Here is a 15,720-nt window from a genome sequence, read left to right as displayed (position 1 = left end):
GAAGAATCTGGCAATTGTGGAAGGTGGTGGTGGGGTGGAATCACCACTTGAACTGCAGGGAATATTTAAGCAGCCAATATTGAAAAGGTGAACAAAAGAAAGAATGCCACAGTCGATGAAGTTGGGTCAGGAAAGTGACTTGTGGGAGAGGAGTGAAAGAGTGAATGAAGCGAAGAATGTGAATGAAAGTGGGGGAGGCGAAGTTAAGAAATATCCACTTCTGTCACTCATCGGTAGTTCATGGTGACTTCTTAACTATTCCAGGTTATTTCTGTTATACCATCCTTCTATATAGCTACAACTTTCTCACCATGGGCCTAGTTTCAGAAGACATCAAGAAAGGTTTCTGGGAGGTAGTCTCGTCCGCGATGGACCCCTGGGGTCTAGTTCTTCCCCGACCCATACTACGGTATCATATGCACTGTATAGCTGGCTAACTATTGGCAAGGTCTCTTTTACTGGTTGTATCTGTCCTAGTGGTAAGTGTAAACCTCACTCTGTGTGTGAACTATGAACGCTGATCAGCATGCAGGCACCGATTGGTTTCTACAATCTTCAATTCAGGCTGAGGGACTATGGGAACTTCGAACCATACTGACTTCCCAGGGAAAATGGAGGAAATCACCAAGAGTTCAGGAATGAAACTAGAAAAAGTAGGCTTTGATTGCTTTCATAGCTCAGTTAAGTGACTATAGCGGGGCAGGCACGACTATAGTTACTGGTTGTCCATGTGATAATTAGGCACTCAAGCAAGGCCGTCGAACCATTGATAAGCTATCTCGAGGATTTATACGAGTAGACGACCAGGCATCTCGTATAGATAATTATCTCGGGGATCAGCCCACCGAGCGATCCATACCGGTTGAGAAAAGGGGAGGTGCTGCCTCAAAATAAACAATCATTATCAAACCCTATCGATACACTGCATGTGGGAACTGAGGGAATAGGAGGATTGTTCGGGCGATCTTTCTATTGAGACATACATGCACCGATCCGATCCCTTCATATTCATAACGGAGCTGGCCAGGAATCAGCATCGTTCATTTTCCCTTGTATTGGCTTACAATCTTGCGAGCCACGAGCATAAACCGACTACATGAGAGGAACGAGAACATCCGTGTCTATAAGCTGATAATTGAAAGTATAGAAGCTTACTGGCAACGTTTAAAGAATAGGGCCATGTTCCAAAAGTACTTGTTCATAGCGATCATTCTATCATCGCATCTCAGATACCACATGAAAAATGGGATATTGTGATCATTTCATATAAGCTCCAGGGTACAATGTCCGAGTATTCCAAAACACATGGGTAGGGAACGTCTCAAACGGGTACAAAGGTGGTGGCATAGAAATTGGTGCAGAAAGCAAGTCTCTTTCCGCCAAACACAAGCAATATATATACCGAACTTGTATAAGTAAATTCTTCATAGATAGCCCCGACCCCCCTCTACTCGGGAAATCTCCTGGGTAGGCGGCCAACCCTCCCATTTCCTATGGACACGCCTTAATCATCACATTTCTAAGCCGTGTCAAAATCGATCAACGAAGCCTTCGACCCTTGGACCAAGAAACTAAACCGATTCGTGTCGCCATGCTGAACTACTGAGACAATATCTTTATATAGGCCACGACGGCCTGGGTGTTTAACAAGCACGTCTCCGTGGCGCAATCGGTTAGCGCGTTCGACTGTTAATCGAGAGGTTGTCAGTTCAATCCTGACCGGGGACGTTTCTTTTTTCCTTTTTGTCGGCGCATCCGGGACAGTCTTCGGTGTTCTTAGTCAGTTTCGGGGCTAATTAGAATTCTTGAGGGTCTGGTTCGAATCCCTTCGCTGGCACCTTTTCTACCACTTCACGACCGGCTATACTGAGCCACGGCTTTATACCAATTCACTCCAAGGCTCTCGGCCACCAACACCACCTCAATCCCGGCCATAAGGAGGGCCAAAACCCATGCCAAGGCAAGGCTAAGCCATTATCAGGTATCCCTTGGGCACAGCTGACCATTATGGAACCAGGAGGGTATACTAGCAGTAAGCAACGACTCTAAAAAGCGGGGTCAGAATTTATATAGACTACATTCAAGCCTTCTTCTTTCCGTCTATCTTCTAGCTAGATAACTACACAATACCCATATCTCCTACCAACATAAGTCAGCCCACCTCCTTTATCACTTCCTCTAAAAAGCCATATCAGCTTCTACCATGGCCTACACCATCTTCCTCTCCCAGCCTCTCTACCGAAACGGTGAACAGCGCAAGAGATGTGCAGCCAAATATAGCGATGGCTCCCAGTGCTCATGTACGAGCTACAAATTCAAATACACCGACCCCAGTGGCTACGATGTTTGTCAGTGTGGACATAGGGAATTTGGGCATGGGTCTGAAAGTGATCGGTATTAGGGTTTCGAGTCTGCTGGGGGATATTCATAACTCCAGACTTCACATCATTGAATGAGTAGTCAATTTATGTTCCTAGAAATGTGTCTACAGGATCTCATGCATGGAATGGAATGAAAATAGGAATATATCCAACCCCGCTTCTCACATTATATTCAAATAGAAATATAATGACCACAGATATCACCTGAGACCTACAGGCCACAAAGATAGTCGATGTCCCTGCCATTCACCTAGTCTCAAACCGCTGACGCCCTCGCCCTCGCCAACAGTGTTTATGATAAGGCCAGTGCTACAACCATTCCAGCTACGTATAATGCTCACGGGCGAGAATAGGTTGAATTCTAAACGTGAAGAAGAAACCAAACTAATTACAGCGGTCGAAGAAATAAGTGTGGCTTAATCAGCCGCCGAGGAGTAATCTGCCTGAGGGCCTTGCGATTCGCCCGGAATGACGGGCGCTGAGGAGCTTGGCAGCGGCGGGTCCCGCTTTACTTGGGGGTACATGCTGCATCTTCCACCCTCCCATACAAACTTGTATGGCGAGCCAAAGTTGCAGATGTCTCCTTCTTCACTCTGAGTCAACAGGCAATAATCAGGCAGCTTTCACTCTAGGGTGTAGCCCTAGCCCCTTGAAAACCCACAACTTTCATTTCCCCCCTTCCTTCATCACCACTTCACCTCACTTTCCACTTTCCGAAGGCTTCATCTCATGTCAAGCTCTTTACCTAGGTATCTAGCAAAGGCTGATGCCTGCCACGATGGAGTCCGACACCCCCCCTGATGAGCATACATTTACAACTTCACCTACGCGACGAGGACGATCTGGCACCATCACCCCTGCTTACGACGAGAACTACAACGAAACATCTCCTCGCCGTATGAAGTCACTCCAGAAACTACACGACCTTATTCAAGAGCCGGTGCCAGCACCCTTTTGGGCGGTTCTTATGTTTTCCGACGTCGAAATGTTGGAAAGATTCGTGGAGCGAGTAATAACTGAAACGTTTCTGCTCCCGTTCTGCATGCATGCATGCGCTGCGATTCCACTTATTTGGAGACAAAAAGAGCCCAGGCCCCCAGGCAGTGCAAGTAGTTCAGCATCTTCTCTTCGATCCTCCTCCAATAATAGAAGCACTAGAATTCGGAATATGGTGGCCGATCGCGATGGCCAAGTGTGCGTTATAACCTCGAGAGAACCCTTCGATGTTGCGCACATCTATCCACATTTTCTGATAGCAGATCGAAACTCGAACATCACAAAGACATACCCGCCGTTCTGGAACATGCTCAAGTATTTTTGGTCGAGCGAAAGAATTGCAAGCTGGAAAGATAAAATCTTTATGAATCCAAACCAACCAGGAGTACAAGTTGATTCCGTTGAAAATCAAATATGCTTGTCAAAGGATATTCATGATTCATGGACTGCGGGCAAATTTGTTCTTCGACCCCTCGAATACAACGAAGATAAATCAACTCTCGATGTTGAATGGCACTGGCAGGCGAGAGCGGAACACAACGGCACAGTTTATCTCAACACCAAAGTCCAGTCTTCCCGAGGTTTAGATGACTACATAACCGCAAATAGGCCCAGTACAGTAATTAGACGCGAATTATCTGGCTTTCGGCAAATTTGTACTGGTGATATTATTCGGCTCACAACAAAAGATCCTGTTAACCTTCCACTACCGAGCAAGGAATTGCTCGATATGCAATTTGTCTTATCGCGAATAGTGAATCTGTCTGGAGCTGGTGAGAGTTCTGGTTTATTCGGATTTGACGATGATTCATACGGTAATGTTCCTGTTATACTGCCCGGAGAAGCCACAGAGACCATCATGGACTGGCTGTCAAGTGTGGGTAGTAAGTCGGATGACGAAGATGATGAGAGAACTCAACTTACCTCAGAGTTTCCGTCGCCTGCGAGCACGCGCAAAGCCCAGCCTCAGACTTATAAGGAGATATCTCAAGATGACTCTACCACCGCTTGAGAATTGATTTCGTTGTTATTAACGTTGCTATGTATTTCGGCTTTGTGTTTAATCTGAAAAAGTTTCTTTTGCCACCTAAACTTCCTCGTAGCCACCGTCTTCCTCGCCTGGATCGAGCCTTTCACTCGCAGAAAAGCGAACAAACCCCAGTATCCTCCAGTCAATGGCCCCAGCCACCTTCCAATTAACCCCATAGATTGCAACAGATTGAACAACTAGCAGAAAGAATTATTAGCACAATATTACTGCCACCAACACTGAGCAATCAAGATGGAGGAGGCATCTCACAGAAAATCAGCGGGATCGACAACAGCATCTTGAACCGTAGTTACAGCATATCCAGTTCCACGGACAGCAGCATCTATCTCCGTAACGGCAGGTGCATTGAAGATTAGAGTCGAGGACACCGGGATGAGCCATGCTGAAGCTCTCGCTGCTGAGCTCGAGGACATCCTGGTCTAGGACGGCTTTGGCATCGTTGTCGGCTGGCTGTGCGGTGACTGTCAACGCAGCTAGCAACAGGCTTGCGAGGATGTTTGAAGCTATCATGGTTAATTTGAAGCTTGATGAGGAAGGATAGATTGAAATCACGGAATTATGTAAGGTTGATTCTCAAGAGGGGGACTGTTGACCAATTTATGTCAGAAAGAGGACCCTTCTCATCGACGCATGTTATACAACTAATAACAACATGGGCTAATCTGACGGCATCGTAACTGTTAGATCCCAACTTGGCAATTACTTGGCCACCGAGACAATTGGCGATGTCTCAAAACACCGCACTGTATGTTGTACAGGGCAAAAGACATACACTTGATGGCTGCGGATAGCCACATTGTCGCTATCGAGGACTGTTGTCTGACCACCAAAAAGGTCGAATGGCCCTACCGTAACGCACATACCTACCCCATACCAAGACTCGCACAATGTAACTGTATACCCAGAGTAGTTTGATGTAGCTAGATCATTCAATCTTCGAGCTTACGCAGCCTGGCCCGTTTCCTAATCTGAAAAGCGGGGATTCTTAGCAAGTGCAGTACATGACAGACGCATACTACGTCGTCTGCCGTGAGACCCTATACAATGATGATGTAACTGCAGATTTGGTGGTGCAAAACTCGGAATATTAGGTATCTCGCCTCCAAATGTCTTCTAGTCATGCTTTTGGGCCAAATAATATTCACATCGCCGTAAGCGCAACATGAATCCTCGCTCCTTTCCGTCTGCAAGTATCCGACATTCGCAAAACGTTGCACAAATAATGATCATAAGATTAGGCCATATTGGGTAGATTCAGACCCCTAGCTGGTAGATGTGGCAATCATAGCTAGAGGTATGGTCAAACCCTTCTGGTAGAGTAAATGAAGAAGAAACTACCATACTCCCCCTCTTCGTCGCGTTCCGTATATTTCCAAGTCTTTGGTAACGAGCGGAATGTCAGGGTCTGCTTCATGGTGAGCTTTCCAGAATGTTGTTGCGCGACCTGCGATGCAAGGTGCTCGTTTTATCAAGCCATCGAGAACGAAACGCTCAGTCTGACCGTTGTGTTCTATTTCGATGATTTGCTGGCCGTCTCTTGTGATAATTTAAGGATCAAATCCACGTTATTCCTCGCCCATACATAATAAGCCTGGACACCATCCGCGTTTATGTCAAACCGGTCGGATGCGAACCCCCCGAGACCTTCAAAGGCCCATATCCTCATCTCAAGTTGATTGAATATACTTCACATACCCAAAGAAATACTAGGATTTAAGCTACTATTAAGGTTACAATGTGGGCTCTATATAGAGTATAAATGTGGATTTTGGGTACTTCAGAACCTGCTGCGAATAGTGTCCAATTTAGAGTTGACTCTGCGGGTCAATTCCCGGTTTTTATGCTGCTCCATTACCTCCTGGGGAATTGGCTTTTTCTTATTTCATCGACTCTCAGGTCATCATCATTTGGAATACGCATTACTTTGCTTTTAACTTTGCCGGGGGTTGAAGGTTTCCTGCAGGTCACAGTTTCTATCTATTGCAAGGGCATTTCTGTGCGTGAAAGAGACATTGCTATAAATACGACTATATTCGGATGATAGACAGGCAACTCTTCTCTTTTCTCAGCTAGTAGCACCTACACGTATAGAGTGGTTGAGTTCAGACTTTCACGGCGTCCTTACCACATATACTACGAAGAAATCATGTCGAAACCAACCATTCAGGTACTCCCCGTCACTCTCACAGGCAACTCCAACAACACAACTCTTACGAGTCTGGATACACTGTATGCGGTCGAAACAGCAGCCTTTCAAATCGGGAGAAGCGCGGAAGATACGACCTTTCATCAGCTCATGTTCGGACCTCCGTCCGTCGTTAGCGAGAACCAGCGCACAGAAGAGTTACGAATGAAGCTGAAGAACGAATCTACGATTAAAATCTACAAAGCAGTCCTCGCCGATGGAACACCTTCTAACCAAACGGAGGATGAGAAAGTTGTTGGTTTCGCGATCTGGAACTTTTATAAACCCAGGAACTGTTCTATCACACAGGGGAGCAGTGAACAAATATCCCCGCATCGTCCACGGATCTTCAACGATTTCTTCAGCGCATTGACTAGGAAGAGAGAGACTTTCATGGAAGGAGTCAGAATTGCCCGTATGTCTTCCCCAGAACTTACGTTGGGATTCTCGCTTGTGCGTGAAGCTGACTCGAGATTTGTGCAATTAGATCTCGAATTTCTCGCCGTCCTGCCGTCCTACCAAAAACTTGGTATTGGGCGGGATTTGCTCGGTGTAGGCCTTGAAGAAGCTGATCGAAGAGGAATAGCGGCGTGGGTAGAATCTACTTCGGAGGCTCGTGCGCTTTACCGATCTCGTGGATTTTCGGAGGTGGTTGAGGTCACCATGGACCTGAGGAAGTATGGTGCAGATGGAGTAGTGCCGACATACTGTATGTTGAGGCCGAAGTCCATGAGGCGGGATTGGAATTTGCAGGAGCAATCAGATAGAGAGTTCTAGAAGATCAGCGCCGAATGATAGAGTTTACTTCTAGGGATCTGGACAAGGCACATTGTAGGGAATTGGTAAGTAGGACTATCCCGGACATCGTTCGAATATGCCCTGTTTTTTGAACCGCCAACAAATATTATTCTCTTTTCTCATCTGGGGTACCTGTTAAGACCAGAAGAGCGAAATATTCGCTCCTTTGTATATATGCTGGTGATCTAGCTGTAGTCCATCTTCTTTCCCGTCATTCCATCTCCTCAACACCATGGCTTCATATGCAGTTCCAGCGCTGAATGCAACATCCCCAACTGTACCACTCCTCACAGAATTTTACCATTCGGGTATCCCGATTCGTCTATCTGGTGCAGCAGAAAATGCCAAGTTTAGGTACAGAAACAACAGCACGGTATCCGGAATCACGTCACGAGAGGAAGACCTTCCGGTGTTACCGCCAGGCGTTGATAGATCCCAGTTCAATGCAGCTATTACAGAGCTTGAGCGCCTAGTAGGCTCAAAGAATGTCGTGCTGAACAACAAGCCTTTAAATGATGGATGGTATATGGAACACCCGTACGTTCAAACCCTGGCCCTACCTAGTGACTCCTCGCTTTCTCTAACACAAAGGCAGAAACACCCACGACGCATTCCATCTTCTTGATCCAAGCAACACAGTCAGTTCCGCCGCGGTATACCCCAGTTCAACGGAAGAAGTAGCCTCGGTGGTCAAATGGGCCAACCGATTCGAAATCCCTCTGTGGCCGATCTCCATCGGACGGAATCTGGGATATGGAGGTGCAGCCCCGCGCGTGCGCGGAAGCGTCGTCGTCGATCTGGGTAGACGCATGAACAAAGTATTGAAGATCGATCCTGTGCAGTTTTGCTGTCTCGTCGAGCCGGGGGTGTCGTACTTTAAGCTGTACGAGGAGCTGCAGAAATCGGGATATCCGTTGTGGATCGACACGCCTGATATTGGCGGTGGATCGGTCTTGGGGAATGCAGTGGACCGGGGGATGGGATATACCCCGATGGCGGATCGTGAGTTCATTCGCCCTCTGGCTCTTGTATTTAAGCCTAACGAAGCCGCTAGATTTTGCAAATCATTGCGGATTAGAAGTAAGACAAGATTCCTCGCGATTCTTAAGATCTGGACTGACTCCCACCTAGGTAGTTCTTCCCAATGGGGAAGTCCTTCGAACCGGCATGGGTGCTCTGCCCGGTCCTAATGGCCAGGATAATCCGACCTGGCAGGCTTTCCAGTATGGATACGGGCCCTACATCGATGGCATCTTCACGCAATCCAACTTTGGCATCGTGACAAAGATGGGCATGTGGCTGATGCCGGAGACCCATCATCTTACTCTCCTAGTTACATTCGCCGAAGAGGATGATCTTGCCAACATAATCGAAGTCATACGGCGGTTAATGGCGCGGAAGATTATTGAGGGTTCCCCTCAACTCCGACATGTCATTCAGGAACTCACTGCGACGGGCAAGAATCGGAGTGAATTCTACGCCGGGGATGGACAAGTCCCACAGCAGGTGATCCGCCAACATGCGTCAATACTGCCATGTGGTGACTGCTCGTGGGTTCTCTACGGTATGAAATCATGATCTCTGCTCCATCGAGTCAGTAACTCAATCCCATAGCAATCATATACGGTACCCCCTCAACCATCGAAACCAGTTTATCCGCAGCCAAAGCAGCCTTCACTGAAATCCCAGGATCACGCCTTCGTCTCCCTTCTGATCTCCCCAAATCTCATTATATCCACTCGCGGGCCAATGTATCATCTGGAGTGCCTGAGATAAGCGACCTTGAATGCCTTAATTGGAAGCACAACGGCGCCCATCTCTTCTTCTCGCCAATCTGTCCGCCGGACCGAAACCATATCCGAACCATATATGGCATCGTATCTCGCATTCATGGAGACCACGGACTCGATCTGTTTCCTACATTCTGCATTGCTCTTTGCGAGATTCATCTGATTATCAACATAGTTTACGATCGGGCTAGTCAAGAAGAAAAGCGGAGGGCAGAGACGGTGATGACTGAGATGATCGACGAGTGTGCGGCGGCAGGGTATGGGGACTATCGCACCCATATCTTGCTGGCAGATCGAGTGGCGCGGACATACTCGTGGAACAACCATGTCTTGATGAGATTACACGAGAGCATAAAGGATATATTGGATGAGAAGGGGATTCTGGCGCCGGGGCGGAATGGAATCTGGCCACGGAGGTACCGAGAAGGGTTTCATAGTGGATGAAGTTATGAACTAAAATGTAATTTCGGACTGAACGATAACACGTGGAGTCGAGGAGACAACTGTGCCTGTCAGACATTGCTCTACTCTTTCTTCCCACTTGATTTCTACTTCTATCAGAGCTCTCAGAATGCCTGAGGCAACACTGAGGCAGTGAAACGAGGCAAATGCTCAATGAAGCTGCTGTCAAAAGTTCTACACCTCCCCTGCCCCTTCTCCCAATGATCATAATGAAACATCAATCAATCTCCGCTTAGAAATACATCCCACTTTGCAATCACCACTCCTCTGGGATTGACATCATCTCCATCTCGAGCCAATAAGACGGCCAGAAATGTGCTCAATTGCGCGCATCCAAGGTCCTCTTCTTCCCCTCCTGCGCTCCTAATCGATAAGCGAAGTACCTTGGGAGAGGATATTTCTTAGTCTCTAGTCTTCCCCTCTTCGTTCTCAGTATCCAATTTATTTCTCATCTTCTATCACAGTCCAACCGGTCCATCCAGGCAATCAAACTAACCACCACCCAACATGGCCCACCAATTCTCTCTTCCTCCCCTTCCCTACGCCTACGATGTAAGTCAATCTATCCCCTCTTATTCTAACAAAAAAACTAAATTCTACAAATAAAAGGCCCTCGAACCCGCCATCTCCTCCCAAATCATGCAAATCCACCACCAAAAGCACCACCAAACCTACATCACAAACCTAAACGGGGCGCTCGCCGCGCTCGAGAAAGCCCAGTCCGCCAGCGACGTCCCCCAGCTCATCTCTCTGCAGCAGAAGATCAAGTTCAACGGCGGTGGACACATCAACCACTCGCTGTTCTGGCAGAACCTGGCGCCCTACGGGTCCGCGGAGACCGAGATCGAGAAGGCCGCGCCTTCGTTGAAGGCGGCGATTGAAGCGCAGTGGGGATCCTTGGGGGCGTTCCGGGAAGCGTTTGCGGGTCTCTTGTTGACGCTGCAGGGCAGTGGATGGGGATGGTTGGTCAAGGTGAAGAGTGCAGGCGAGGAGAGGTTGGAGATTGTCTCGACGAAGGATCAGGATCCTGTGAGTGAGGGGACGCCGGTGTTTGGGGTGGATATGTGGGAGCATGCGTATTACCTTCAGGTATGTTTTTTCATTTTTTTTTTATTCCTCTTCCTGCTGGTTTGGGACTGCTGGGTGCTGATGATCTATGGCAGTATCTCAATAATAAGGCCTCGTATGTCGAGGGTATCTGGAAGGTCATTAACTGGAAGACGGCGGAGGATCGGTTCAAGAACGGAGTCCGCGGAGATTTGCTGTTGAAGTTGTAGATGAATCCGCCTCGTGAATGCCGGACTTGGGTCTAATATTCAGTAGTAAATGACACGATCTTACCATAAATCATAACACAAATCACCATGACGCCCGCATTTCCCACATGCCAAAACACACGAATCAAAGCAATCCTATAGAAACTTTCTAGTCAAAGCCTACAATACCCATCCCCATCCTTTGTCCCCCAACCGACACCGTAACCTTTCTCCCCACAATGCCGACATCCGACACGTCTAGATCCACCCTCTCCGGCAATTGTACCTCGAGGTCCGTACCTTGCAATCCTGTTCTCGATCCGGGGCTGACAAGAAACTGGTGCAGAGGAGGTGTAGTCATATTTGACGTGGATGTGAGATCGCCGTGTTTTCTAATGGCAGTCGTTAGTACGAGCCAAAGATGGCAATGTAGATGATTGCAAAAGACCTACTCAATTCTTATATCCATGTCTTTAGACTCGCGGAATAACCGTAACGTGGATGCATCATCGATGCGAAAAACAGCTGTCGTGCCGGACTCGTGTCCGATGTCCTTGAAGAAAAGAGAGTAGGGGGCCATGCTCCTGGTAGGGCCGTCTGTTGAAGAAGGGAACATGATGGCGATGCGATGGCCAGAGCTAGGTCTGGGAGGTCCACACATCTTGACTGGGTCTTCTCCTATTCTGCTTCCTCGATTTCAGGAGTGAATTCAACTTGTGGACAGCTGATATTGTACGTTGGAGTTAGGGTTATGGTCAGATGTGGCAGAATAAAGGTGATAGACAGCCGATATGTTCGAACAAAGTGATCGCAAGATCACAAAGAAAGTGGTAAGGGTCTTTATCTGTCTACCGCAATTAACTGCAACTCAGACTTCTTTCTTACAAATAATCTTCTCTTTGTCCGCAAGGTAGTCTGCACTCTCAAGGTGCTCAAATCAGCGCAAATCCACGCATCCCTTCACCGCCTGCTGCGTTGGGTGGTGATCATTGCCCAATCTGTAGGTATTTGATGCCTGAGGCAAAGGCCAAGCATTTCGCCGTTTGCTTAAGGCATCCGTTTGGATAGGCAACACCGCGTCCTACATCGATCGATCAGTTTATCATAAGTGTTGATCAAGGAGTCTCCTACTAATTTATTTTATTGATATGACTACCGCGGTAAGCCCGGTTCCTGAAACGTCAACAAAATCCGATAAGGATGGAGAGAGAATCGCATTCAGAAGGGCTGTTCACGTTGGCTTTATCTTTGGCAAGAGCATAAAGTGAAAGGTTATTACTGATCCCCAACATCTCAGCTTCCAGATACACACGGGCGTGGACAGGTTGGGGTCTCTGAAAGGGCGGTTGAATTCGTCCAAGGGACAGACTGAAAGAGCACCCTCAGTCAGCCTCGAGACTGCCACCAAGTCAAACAATCGTCCTGTCAGCCTACAAAGATGGCTCCCAGGATCCACGTTCCCACGGTGGAGTGGGCATTGTTTGACTCGGCAGGGGCGTATTGGCACGAATATACCATCATCCTCAAACTCTGTGTGCTCTTTCACCTCCTCGGCTTCCTCGTCCAACTGCACTGGCTCCAACTTCCTGGTCCTCAAAGCTCTATCCCCTTTTGTGGAAATTGTGTGTAAAAGTTCCTCTGTAAAATGTTAAGTCTTGTAATTAGAAAGATATTATCAATTATATAACCTCGTTAATAGTAATTCTTGTCCAACCTAAAAATAAAGTACTTCATTTGAAGCTTTTTATAAAGAATCTGTGAACCCGTGCGCTTTATGATAAAACTCAAGCTCATTAAATCGCTTATCCAATTATTTGAAACTTGATTGGCCCAGACAACGCGTCAGTCAGACACCATGACTGTAGAATTGTAATGTGGGATTTGACTTACTGGGATCGTCATGAGGGAGATGATAGAATTCTTGTCAGGGTGGTGATAAAGACGTATGGGGATGGCGTGGGGCGATGATCAAAAAATCAAAAGTCCATTAACCTGGCAAAGCCTATCTATGCAGGCAGGGCGATGAGGGAAGGTGCAGGAGGTGACAAAGTGAGAGGTTGCCTCCCCGTGACATGATGTGATGATGGTGATGGAAATGACTGTTGCTAGAGAAATCTGACATCCACCTTAATCAGAAACTGCTGTACTTGGATTCAAATCCTTCACTCTTGGGATGGACAGCCCATATAGAATTGTACGCTCAGTCATAGTGGTGAATATCATTTTCATCACTGTAGATCATGGTAACAAACAGGCGATCTTCACTCCAAGGCTTGGTCCTATTCTCCCCAAGCACCCAAAGCGCTGACTCTTGATCCTTCTGAAACCTTTCAACTTTCCGCAATCCTCGGTTTCAGAGACGGAGGTTGGGGGGAGGCCCTATTATGGTCAGTGCAATGGCTATCGATGTCTCCGCAGCCTCACCTACCCGGCGAGGACAACGAATCCTACCCTCGTCCAATGAAGTACCTACAAAACTCCATAATCTCACAAAAAAAGCGGTGCTGACCCCAGTTCAGGGCCAATCTCATGTCTTCTGACATCGAGATGTTAGAGCCGTTTGTGGAGATAGCAAAGGGGTGCAAATGCCTGCTACCCTTATGCACGCACGGGTACACTGCAATTCCACTCATCTGGAAACATAGAGAATCTATATCTAGAGGAAGTGCGAGCAGCTCATGTCAAAGCTTTCAAAATCAAGCCATAAACGAAGCAAAAGGATGTGGAAAGTGGGGGCGGATACGCTAACTGTTATGGCAACTCGTGCATCTTGAAGACTGATGGCACATCGAAATTAAGAAGTGTCAAAGAAATACCCACAAATTTTGGGGAATGTTGGAATTCTTTTGGAGTCCCGCAATCCGGAAACGATTCAAATCCCTTCAACATCTCCTGCCTTTGTGACGGTGCCAAGACGAAAATCCTTATTAACGGAGACTTTTCATTTCGATATTCTCATCGTCTATGACCTTTCTGATTGCTTAGTTGGTTATATCTATCGTTGTTCGATTGCTCTTATCAAGGCTTGAGACCAAAATGAGTGGGAATCAGTCAGATGCAGAGTCCGATTTCTGGGAAGGTGAATTCTCCAAATCTAGGGCCCATAAGGCATTTCCAGAACTCTCTTATCTAACTTAAATAGGTGAGGATGACACAGTCATATCAGTAGCCAAAGCTGCTGAGCTCCCAAGCACTCTGGAGCTGGGCAAGGGCCGAAAGGGCCTCCAGAAGGCATTGCAGCTTCAAGATGCCGGAGAGTAGCGAAATTGGCTTACTTCAGACCAAGTGAAACTATTTTGGCCTGAATTTTGGGAGAGTTGATTAAAAGAGAAAGAGAACGAAATTGAGCATAAAGTCTGAGACATATGACCCGGCAGAGCCATTCTGGCAGATGGTAAAAATCAACCAAGCGCTTTTTTTTTTGGCTCAAGTCAAGAATCTGCAAGAAGCAGAAGAAAGTGTCGTTGCAGCAGACCTGGTTCCCGCAATTGCTCGCGACATGGACAACAACATCTTCCAATAGGACACCTATAATGATCTCGCAGATTTTGACTTTCCGGATGAGATTGAGCAGGAATACCCACTCATCAATATGACGAAAGACGACATCAAGTCACTCCGCGAGCAACAGGTCTGGTTAGATAATGAGACATTACAGCGGGACAACTATGGCGAAGCATGTGAAAGGTTGGGGATTACTGGCCCAGCAAACCAGAGGATGCCAGGCATGGTTAGGGGAGTGGTTTTGAAATTTTGGCAACCGCTCGCCATCTGGCGATTAGTGGAGATTTACAGACTTCGTGCTGTTATCGGAGCTATCCTTGCGGATTCGGTGGGTCTTGGGAAAACTTATGAGGCCATAGCGTCCCTGCTGGCAGTAAGTGAGCGTATACGTGGGATACCTGAAGATAAGGTCCCAGTGCAACAACCAAGTGCTGCAAGAAAGCAAGCACGCAAGACACAATCCAGCAGGATGAAGGCAAAATCCCCAGTCACTGGACCTCCACCAAAGAAGCCGGTTATGTTAATTGTCCCACCTCACCTGTTGGATCAATGGACCCAGGCCACACCAAATTGAGGTAAACCGTCGACATAACGAGAGCGTTTAGATCTGTAAAGTGAGTTTGTTCTGCCTCCCACCGCCCATCATGTCACGGGGATGCAACCAGACTACGTCCTCTCACTTCGTCAACTCCCGCACCTCCCCTCTCGCCCCACGCCATCCCCATACATCTTGATCAACACCCTGACAAGGAATCTAGCATCTCCATCATGACGATCCCAGTAAGTTAAAACCTATATTACAATTCTACAGTTATGGTGTCTGATGGACTTTCTAGGCCGATCAAGTCCCAGACGGTTGGACGGGCGATCCTGATGAGCTTGAGTTTTATCTCTTTCCACACTCAGTGGTGGACGATATCGCAAAAGCGCACGGACTGACAGAGCCCAATCTGGTTATTCACAGAAAGCCTGAAAGTGGAGAAATGTGTCTCATCCTTGAATCGGGCAATAATTACTATTGGGGTGATTATATATGTGACGACATCTTTCTGATCACGAAGCCCAAGACGTTGAAGGGGATTTTACACACACTTGCCACGAAAGGGGATGGAGCTTTTAAGACGAGGAAAGTGGAGCCAGTGGAATTGGACGAGGAGGAAACCGAGAGGGGGAATGTGCAGAAACAGTGTGAGGATGTTGCCATATTCGTGCCAATAGACTGAGAAGTTCCTGCCGGTTTGGGCAATGTCGAACAATCGAATCACCTACAGCCTCCGCCGTGATCTTGATATTGGAA

The 15,720-nt window shown here is 47.4% G+C and overlaps 5 protein-coding genes and 1 non-coding gene across 6 annotated transcripts; 5 read left to right on the top strand and 1 right to left on the bottom strand.

The window, feature by feature from the left end:
* Positions 1-1,654: 1,654 nt before the first annotated feature.
* Positions 1,655-1,728, top strand: LDX57_009873. Its single transcript has one exon. It is a non-coding gene; the product is annotated as a tRNA-Asn (tRNA).
* Positions 1,729-7,643: 5,915 nt separating this feature from the next.
* On the top strand, positions 7,644-8,989 carry LDX57_009872 (FAD-binding oxidoreductase; the record flags this gene model as incomplete). The annotated part of the gene is made up of 4 exons (XM_046091615.1): positions 7,644-7,948; positions 8,007-8,413; positions 8,466-8,491; positions 8,543-8,989. The coding sequence occupies 4 exons, from the start codon at positions 7,644-7,646 to the stop codon at positions 8,987-8,989; spliced, it is 1,185 nt and encodes a 394-aa protein (XP_045947592.1).
* A 1,181-nt stretch (positions 8,990-10,170) lies between these two features.
* On the top strand, positions 10,171-10,940 carry LDX57_009871 (superoxide dismutase; the record flags this gene model as incomplete). Its single annotated transcript, XM_046091614.1, has 3 exons — positions 10,171-10,215; positions 10,273-10,752; positions 10,827-10,940. 3 exons carry the CDS (start codon positions 10,171-10,173, stop codon positions 10,938-10,940), a joined length of 639 nt encoding a protein of 212 aa, XP_045947591.1.
* A 148-nt stretch (positions 10,941-11,088) lies between these two features.
* On the bottom strand, positions 11,089-11,579 carry LDX57_009870 (uncharacterized protein; the record flags this gene model as incomplete). The annotated part of the gene is made up of 2 exons (XM_046091613.1): positions 11,372-11,579; positions 11,089-11,311 (listed from the first exon to the last, which is right to left on the bottom strand). The coding sequence occupies exons 1-2, from the start codon at positions 11,533-11,535 to the stop codon at positions 11,089-11,091; spliced, it is 387 nt and encodes a 128-aa protein (XP_045947590.1). The 5' UTR covers positions 11,536-11,579.
* A 2,376-nt stretch (positions 11,580-13,955) lies between these two features.
* On the top strand, positions 13,956-14,180 carry LDX57_009869 (uncharacterized protein; the record flags this gene model as incomplete). The annotated part of the gene is made up of 2 exons (XM_046091612.1): positions 13,956-13,998; positions 14,062-14,180. The coding sequence occupies 2 exons, from the start codon at positions 13,956-13,958 to the stop codon at positions 14,178-14,180; spliced, it is 162 nt and encodes a 53-aa protein (XP_045947589.1).
* Positions 14,181-15,191: 1,011 nt separating this feature from the next.
* Positions 15,192-15,646, top strand: LDX57_009868 (uncharacterized protein; the record flags this gene model as incomplete). Its single annotated transcript, XM_046091611.1, has 2 exons — positions 15,192-15,203; positions 15,260-15,646. The coding sequence occupies 2 exons, from the start codon at positions 15,192-15,194 to the stop codon at positions 15,644-15,646; spliced, it is 399 nt and encodes a 132-aa protein (XP_045947588.1).
* Between the last annotated feature and the right edge of the window lie 74 nt (positions 15,647-15,720).

This window comes from Aspergillus melleus, assembly GCF_016097325.1.
Source record: "Aspergillus melleus strain CBS 546.65 chromosome Unknown contig6, whole genome shotgun sequence".
Lineage (NCBI taxonomy): Eukaryota > Fungi > Ascomycota > Eurotiomycetes > Eurotiales > Aspergillaceae > Aspergillus > Aspergillus melleus.
Note: the sequence above shows the minus strand (reverse complement) of the source record. Positions and strands in the feature narration are given on the sequence as shown.